This window comes from Lycium barbarum, chromosome 5, assembly GCF_019175385.1.
Source record: "Lycium barbarum isolate Lr01 chromosome 5, ASM1917538v2, whole genome shotgun sequence".
In the NCBI taxonomy this organism is placed as follows: domain Eukaryota; kingdom Viridiplantae; phylum Streptophyta; class Magnoliopsida; order Solanales; family Solanaceae; genus Lycium; species Lycium barbarum.
This window is the reverse complement of record NC_083341.1, coordinates 138,153,944-138,163,447: the sequence shown is the minus strand read 5'-3', so window position 1 is coordinate 138,163,447 and position 9,504 is coordinate 138,153,944. Positions and strand designations below refer to the sequence as shown.

General features: G+C 33.5%; 1 protein-coding gene across 1 annotated transcript; it reads right to left on the bottom strand.

Moving 5' to 3' along the window:
• Positions 1-5,855: 5,855 nt before the first annotated feature.
• Positions 5,856-6,719, bottom strand: LOC132642809 (uncharacterized). The gene has a single exon (XM_060359839.1). The coding sequence runs from the start codon at positions 6,654-6,656 to the stop codon at positions 6,219-6,221; it is 438 nt and encodes a 145-aa protein (XP_060215822.1). The 5' UTR covers positions 6,657-6,719; the 3' UTR covers positions 5,856-6,218.
• Between the last annotated feature and the right edge of the window lie 2,785 nt (positions 6,720-9,504).

Here is a 9,504-nt window from a genome sequence, read left to right as displayed (position 1 = left end):
TTCTTCGAAACGGCTATCCAAAGACTACAAAAAAAACAAAAAAAAAAAAATTAAACAAAGAAGAAAAGAAAATGAGAATAAACAAAAACAACGAATGCAGCATGCAAAGTATACATATCATATTAACAAACTCAAAAATAAAAAAATAAAAGGCCATACCTTTACTTGATTGACAATTGTAGATCGTTCATCATCAAGTTGCTTCTTTACACTAGACAAAACACCCTGTATACCAGATCAATAAAACAACACATTACTTTTGATGTCACTAAATTAATGTTGAATAAGTATGTCGGAACCAGCAGAACTGAAGTCTGAAAATGAAAACAGTTTGCCGGTAGGGGCAGAATTCAAATATGAAAGGAGAACTGTATGCCGGAAGGGGCAGATTTTAAGTTTGCAAAACCAAAAAATATGCCTCAAAAGGCATAAACTTTCATTTCCAAAACCAAAACAGAGAAGACTGCAAAATGTGTTACCTACTAAAATTAGTCTCAAAATGAGAACATTATGCCGGTAGGGGCAGAACTGAAAATATGAAAGCAGAAATGTATGCCGGAAGGGGCAGATTCTACGTTTGCAAAACCAAATAATATGCCTCAAGGGGCATAAACTTTAATTTCCATAACCAAAACAGAAAAGACTACAAAAATGTGTCCTACTAATTTACTATACGACAAGGCCTCTAACTCAGAATTCAGTTAAACAACCAAAAACACAAAAAGCAAAGTACAACTTACATCAACTATCTGAGAAGTAACTTCAGATGGCAAAACCGCATGGGAAGAACAAGGGCCTGAATCATCAGGAAATTTAAGTGCAACTGGATAATCCAGCATCTCTTGTTCCGTACCAACAACAACAGCATGGACAATAAATTTCTTGAATCTCTATAACACAATATAAACACATCAATTTAGACAAAAACACAAAAAATAATAAGAGGGAAAAAGAACCAAGAAAAAAAAGCATCAACAAAAGGGAAACACATACTTTTTCAGCATGGAAGAAATTATCAGTAATAACTTTATAATCAACTTGCTTTGAAGGACCCCAAGACAACATACAAGGAGACTTCAGACCATGAAAACTTGAAAACCCTCGAAAGATAGGGAAAACCTCCAACAGCCACACATTTAAAGCGTAAGGGAAACCACTAATCATATAACGTGTAGATGGCATGCTCTTGAAAGTCTTCACACAACCACAAATCGACCGTACCAACCAATTAAAACTAAGAGAACCCCAAGGATAAGACACCCGAAGACTGTCATCGTCAATTATCTTCATTAGATGACCTTTAACAACACATTTCTCGTTACAACCCAACAAAACCCCCTCCAATATATAGACCTCAGCAAGTCTAACAGGATCACTAGATCTTTCCCAAAAACCACCAGTACGATTACTTGACTTGATCTGTAAGAAACTCTTGAGATCACACAACCTTATTCTATCCTGATTTGGAAAATAAAGTCTCAACAATCTATTTGGTCTGCTAGACACAACACTAAAATCGCCAACACAAGAATCCAACCCAGTAATAAGACGGAAAGACTCGGAATCAAATACACACACGATAAAAAATCTTAAACTTTAACGCACTATCATTACTAGATGAAAGTTCCGATAAGATCAAGCAATGGAAAATACTATCACTCAGGCGGACATCAACCAAATCCATAAACTGTCCAAACACACCCTTTTTCAACAACTCCAATTGAGAGACACTCAAAAAGGACAAAATCAAACTCCGAAAATGAAAATCACCACTCCACATGCCACCTCCTTCAACCCAGTGTTCAAACTTAACCAAGGGATGTTCCTCCTATAAAAGAAAAATTAATGTCAAAAGAAACCAAGAGTTTACATAAGAATAAACCAAAAATGAGAATGAAAATAATTAACATATACCATAATAAAAAATCAGCCCCTAGACTGGTACACAAATACTTGCATAATAGAAGAAAGAACCAAAACACATAAGATTGCATAAAAAGCCAATATTATTAACAAAACAACACCAAAACACATAAAGATTGCATAAAAACCAAAATTATTAACAAGACAACACCAAAAAACCAAGACACACATAAATTAACTTAATTCATGAAGTTATGCCGGAACAGGCATAACTTTATGCCGGAACCGGCATAACTTCAGTTTCAAAAAGCAACAACTATGCCGGACCCGTCATATGTTGCCTCAGACAAACACATTCTTCACAAAACCCAGATTATTAAACAAAAACAACAGCAACAACATAAAACAACTGTTCACAGGCAAAACTTCAAAGATTCAACAAAGAGAAAACCAAAACGCATATCAAAATCAACTAAAACATATTACGACATTCAAAAAACCAGAATATATACATAGGAAACGAAACTAAAGTTCAAAAAATCATACAGACACTGTAACAAAAACACTATAATCTTAAATAAAAAAGGATCAATTAAATATAAAAAACGACGAAGACAAAGATATCAATTCAACAAACAACAATTTAACATAAAAACAAATATTGAAACGAGCAAAATATACAAATTCGTACCTAAATTTTAGAACAGATAAGACAGACACAAAACAGATGAGGAACAAAGAAGCAAAAAAAGAAAAGAAAAGGGCAAATTACGAAATAGAAAGGGTTTTAATGGGGTAAGGGTAATTTCGTCAAAAAACATTCATTAAACAGGCGGCAGGGGCAAAAATTAAAGAAGGCATAAATGAAGGGCAAAATATAAAGACCAGCCCAAAAGAAGGGCACTCCGCGCAAAAAAAAGTTGTTTAGCAATGGGTCGGATTCTTTATTTGGAGTGGGCTGAGATTTATTTAATTATCTTTTAGTTAGTTTTGACGAATTTATTAAAAAAACCATTAAATGACGTGGACGAATCACAAGCGAGTGGTGAAACAACATCCAGCTCTCAACTGGTCTGGCCAAAGTAAGGTTGAACATAATTCAATTATAAGTTGTTTAGGGGGGGGGGGGGGGGAGAATTGCACGTAAAGTTTAATTTCTAAAGTGAGTTTTAATTTTGATGCAAGTTTAGGGGTGACTTTATGTACTTTCTCTATGAAAATTAAAAAACTTAAGGGGGCAAATGATATTTCGGCCATGAAAGATATAGAGGGTATTTGGATTGACTTATTTTAAGTGTTCATTGGCTTTTAAGTACTTTTCTACTTTTTATGGTGTTTGAGAAAAATAAAAAGTGATTTTAAGCACTTACTTTTAGGTCAAAAAATTACAAAAATAAGTCAAAAGCCAAAAGTTGGTATTCCCAGTTTATGACTTTAGCTTTTAACTTATAAGCTACTTTTATAAATTCAATGCAAACACCCTTATACTCCCTCTGTCCAAAATTATATGATACATTTTTCTTTTTGGTCTATCCCTAAAAGAATTTTATGTGATACACTTTTTTTTTAGTCTATTTTAAAAAAAAAATTGCATTTTTAAACTTAAAACTTCTCTGTTTACCCTTAATGAAGAGGAGTTTTTGAGAGAGTAGATATTATTGAAAGTGGTAGACATCCAAACGCTCACTGTCTTATATAGAAGCGGGTAACGAGAGGAGCTTCGGGTCGTAGGAGTATTTTGAAGGATTTGGGGTTTATCTGATTTAATTCTCTGAGCTAACAATTTGTTTTTATACTTTCTTTCGTAAACTGTTAAATTATTATCACATAAATTAAGACGGACGGAGTAATAAATTTTTGGTTTGATTACGGACCAGTGACGAGGTACTAAAGTTGCTGTTGATACTGACCACGTTGACACATCGGTTAAAGTTTCTAGTGTGTTAATGTTGGATGCAGAATGTGATATTCTTGTAGCTCATTTTCTTGATACATTTCAAATAAACACTATTTTATTTCAGATAGTGTTATTTTCAGTCAAAATCACATGGAAATTTTCTGTTCCAAATCGACATATGAGATTATTTGTGATACATAACTACCTTATATGACAGGCAATGAAATTATATATGGAAGTTTCGCATTCTTGAGAAGTTAAAATATTTTATATGGCTTGTCAAACATAATTAATTTTTGTCCAATAAACTTCGATTTACAAAGATGATAATTGAGTCATCAAAATGTGAACGATGTGGTGATAATGTGGAGGTCTCCTCACATATTATCAGGACCGGTCCAAAATCCAAACATGTATGAAACTATCGAGAATTGGTCTCGCAGAATGAGATTGGTGTTGTGAATACTAAGACAATGCTTCAATGACTCGATGATATTATAGAAAAATTAAATACCTAGCGACCCTCTTATAGTGATAATGTTATAATCTTAATTAGATGACATATTAAAAGAGCAAATAGACATTTGATTACCCACTTGTTATCAAACTTCAAGGCTACTATTACATATATTCGGAGGGAGACGAACAAATATGTACACTTTCTAGTAAATGAAGGAGACGAAGAAAATTTGATAATCTACAAAGCAAAAATTTTTACCCTTTGCTGATTCAAGCCTTTATTTAGTCTTCTTTAATGTAAGCAAAACTGAAATAGTTAAAATGAAAAGCACAAAATAAATTAGAAAGAAAGATAGAACGAGTGATTTGTAACCTCTGTTTGGATGGTTGTTTCCCGTGGTTCATTAATGTACAGTATGGTATTGTATTGTACTGTACTGTATTAATGAACACAATGTTTGGATATACTATATCGTTTGTTGTGGCTTAATAACATTTATATCATTTGGTTTGACTGTATGGTACTATATAATAACTTGTAAGTTTACTAAAATACGCTTAACTCTTAATTAGAAATTAATTTATATATATTAATAAAACTCAGGTAAAGAATAAAATAGGAACTTTAAAAAATAAGTAGGTAATGGGTGGGGGTGGGTGGTGTGAGGTGGGTGGTTGTGGGATGAGGGTGGGGGTAGTAGGTGGTAGGGTGGGGATGAGTGGTTGTGGGGGTGGGGGTGCGTGGTGGTGAGGGGTAGTGGGTGGGGGTGGTGGAGGGGTGGGTGGTTGTGGGATGAGGGTGGGGTGAGTTGTTGCGGGGTGGGGTTGGGTGGTGGTGAGGGGGTAGTGGGTGGGGTAGTGGGGGTGGGTGGTAGGGTGGGGGTGAGGTGGGGTGGGGTTGGGTGTTGGTGAGGAGGTAGTGAGTGGTGGTTGGGGTGGGGTTGGGTGTTGGTGAGGAGGTAGTGAGTGGTGGTTGGGGTGGTTGGGTGGGTGGTAGGGTGGGGGTGAGTGGTGGGGGTGGTGTGGGGTGGATGGTGGAGGGTGGGGTGGGGTGGATGGTGGAGGGTGGGGTATAATGGAGAAATGAAATACGTAACCACGGAAAAACCACCAAATCCGTGGTTACAAAAATTGAGATTTTTTATGGTTATATAACCATGGGATGAACCACGGGTTTACAATACCATACCACATAATTTTAAGAACAATGAAAACAAACATAGTTTCATAGAAAACCATACATTAATGAACCACGTGAAACCACCGTCGAAACAGGGGGTAATGGTCAGAGTATTGTAATTGTACATGTTAGTTCTACTTGTAACGCAACGTTCTCTTCTCTTATCATGTGAGGTGTCATCAGACCATACTCCATTAGTTACAGTCTTACATATTGCTGACTGAAATTATTCAATCTAAAATGATCAATACAACAAGGGGTTAAAGATAAGAAAATGAAACTTAAAAAGTAAAAGAATTAAGCTGCATTCTAAAAACAAAATTAATTTTGATACACGTCTCTTTAATAAGAAAAGTTAGATAAATGTGCTTCAAAATCACAAAACTCAAAAGCAAAAGAAGCACGTCCAAAAGTAAATCAACCCCTTAGACTGCTACGGTAAATATCATCGGATTTCAAAGTAATACGATCAATATTAGTGGAGCAAAAAACATCCAACATATTCTAATTATTATTCTAAACTGCCCAAAAATACAAAAATCACAGGTAACATCTTGCATCTTGTTAATTCAAAGAGGGAGTACATTATATCCATACAAAGAAAACACCAAAAAGAAAAAAACTCAAAGAGTAAACAAAATTTTCTATAGATAAAGTTAAATTAATAATCACGAGGTTTCAACTTCAATTTTCAGCAGAGGCAAAAATATTAAGTAATTTCTTTCCATTTCCGGTATGTGCGCTAGTGAAAAATTAATCGAGACGCGCACAAACTGATCCGAACACCACAATTATAAAGAATAAAAATAAAAAACTAAATTAGCAAGCATATCTTGACATATTACTGGCTCTTGGTGATCTTGGAAGTTCAGAAACCCTATTTCCAGAAGGATCATAAAATAAAACACCTGAAAATTGTGGTGGCTGACATTTTTCACCCATTATAATTGCTTTTTGCCACAACCCCTCTTCTCCGGCTACTTCTCCGGTCACATCTCCTGTCGGGTTGCCAGATTCTTCGTCGACTCTTTTATTGTTATTCTTGTTAGGGAGTCCTAGTGGTGACAACCTTGGAGCAATTTTGCATACATTAGTTTTGATTTTTTCATGTGTGGACATGGATGTTTTTGAAGGTTTTTTTGCATGTTTAGCACATAGCGCTACAAGGGCTAGTATTGAAAGAAATAAACCAATTGCTAATGGCATTGAAGTACATAAATATTCACCATTAATTCTTGGCAATATTGGACGAACCATTTTAACAAAAAAAGGTATTTGGATATTTGATAGTTCAAGTTGGAAGAGAAGGAGATGGAAAGAAATTAGAGGAATGGTTAAAGAAATGGAGAGTCTTGATTGTGTAGGAGTATATAAATTGGCCCGGGGGGGGGGGGGGGGGTTTGCTTATTGTATAGTATATAGATTTTATTACTCTTGTACATGATTGATAACCTTAAAAAATGGAAAGCAATCTTCTATATATGGTCAAAATAAATTGATAGTAAAAAAAAATCTTTATATATGCCTATAATTTAAACATTATTTTATTTTATGGTGCAGTGATTTCAACCCTAGTTGTAGCAGTTGCGAGGTGAGAGGAATTTTTCAACTTAAATCTTAAGTATCGGTATAATTCAGTGACTCAATCATTAAACTTATGAAGGTTTTATTGTTTTCGTATTTTATGATTAGGTAGTCAATTCCAAAAATTACAAGACAAAAGAGATCACTTTGTTTAAGAAATTATTTCATGGTTTGTTTCTTTCAAGACTTTTATCAAGTAAAGTTAAACAACTAATGAATTTTTACAAGGCCTTAAAGAAATTGATGATACAAAATAGGCCAGCTAGTAATATTTTATTTTCCTTGTAGCTGGAGGACAACGTCCTTAAGGAAAAATTAAGAAGAAAAAAGATTTAATAATTAATGCAAAACGCGGAGAAGACTTATAAATTAACTAAGCTACAACTGCAATTTTGACTAATGTGTTTATTTTGCGAGTTTATTCAAGCACTATTTTCATTTTTAGTACCCCTCAGCTCATTGAAGACGTGTGTATCAATTATTTAAGTATGGATTAGGTCAACATATGATAGATTCGTTCATTTATTAAGTGAGCAATATTCCAAATACCGTCAAAGGTCACCTACTCTCACGAAACAATTTCTAGAATATTTATTTGATTTTTAATTTCTAAATTTTACAAGCCAAATGAAGAGAAAAAGAAAAATATCCATCTCCCATTTATAGATATTGTACATCACTAGATTTTCTCAATATTCTACCGGATTACTGTGTCAAACGGTAAAATGGGCTAAACCTTCCAACTTACAAACATGTAAGTCAGCTCAGTTAATGTTGTAAATAATATAAATTTTCTATAAAAATAGTTTATTTGATATGGGATGTCTTAAGATGAGTTATATAGAGTAATATGATCAATGAAGATTTGAGACATATATAGTTCTAGAGTCAATTCCACTTTACGCCTTAACATTTAAGGGTTGGGAAATAATATCTTCTTCACATATCGAATGGAAACGGTAATCCCTTTATGCAATATTTTCAGTGAGGATTTTTTTTAATAAAGATTTTTTCCTAAATATATAATATCCTTATTCTAAGGTGTTAAGATTATTACGTTTGTTTATTGTTGTTTGCTTCTTCTTCTTCTTTTTTTTTCAAAGGTCTAAAAATAGCCATATAGGAGAAAATGTTAGTGATTGGAAGCTTTAGTCGTATCTAAAATTGTATAGCAAAATTTTATGTAGTTAATATTGGAACCTTCAACATATTTAAAAGATTAGCCTGCTCGTATTTTGAGGACGACTAAGAGCATAACGCAACCATCCCAACAAACTTTTTTTTGTTGTTAGTACTTATAAATTCACACTGAATCTATATCTGTTTCTGTAGTATGACACCTATACGTGGCATTGATAGTGATTTGCAATAGAGAGGATGGTGCTCCATGAGTGTGGACGACTAAGTAATTAGGCATTTATCATAGAAAAATCGTTGATGTAGATGAGAAAATTATTGTGTTGTATGCTTAATCTTTTCTTTTGGTTTTTAAATAGTTTAATTTAAAATATGAAGTATAGAACTGAGTTATGTGTGTTTTGATGATAAGTAACAAATGAAATGTATTTGTAAGGTAATAAATGGAACAAGTGAAGAATCAAATGTTCTCCGTGTTTCATTTTAGATGGCGATTTTGGTTTTGATTTTGGGTTCATAATAAGCTTAATATTTTGACGGTGTGCTTACATGATTAATTAAAATGTTTTTGGCACGCTCACAGAGATTTCGAATCAAACAAAAATTATTGATTTATGAGGAAGAGTTATATATTTTCGTATTTTAATATTTTTTTAAAATCTTATTTTAAAAATGAAAAATTTCACCATAAAGTATTGCATAAGGGGTTATCGTTCTCTTTCAACATGTAAAGGGAGTATTGTTTTCTAACTCTTAAATGTAAAGGGGGTAAAATGGATAACCAAAAAAGAAAAGGGGTAAAATGGAATTGACTCATAGTTTTATTCTGTACTGGCAACTAGGGACAGTAAAATTAGCATATGACAACATGATCTTCTGAGCGGTTTAATGACCCGTTTAAATTATCAACTCAGGCACATTTAACTCACTCTATTCAACTCATTTAATTGTGCTGATTTGAATTAATTAAATATGTAGTTCAAATTGACCTATGAGAAACTTTTCCTAATTGATTTTTTTTTTTTTAATATCTGATACCATATGTTAGTATACCTATTTAACGCTTCTACCGGCATCATCTCAGCAGGAGTTATATATAATGAGAGTACGCTTGAATAATGTTCAGGCTGTTGAATATTGCCATGTCACCGACAAATCATTATACATGGGAATGCAGGCAAGGTGGTCATGTATATAGTAGTTTGGTACTGGACTTTTTATTTTTCAACAATCAGATGCATATGTATATATTATTATCCAATTAATTTTTGTGCGATGATACGTGCTTCCCATGATAATTAGTAGAAATTAGCAAACATGCATTCCAATATCATCATTCCTTACAATACCCTCACCTTAAAACTATACAAATTTCTAGCAAAAA

What these genes read in the sequence shown, in the direction of transcription:
- LOC132642809 (XM_060359839.1), bottom strand. Translation starts at nt 6,656, where the DNA reads ATGGTTCGTCCAATATTGCCAAGAATTAATGGTGAATATTTATGTACT.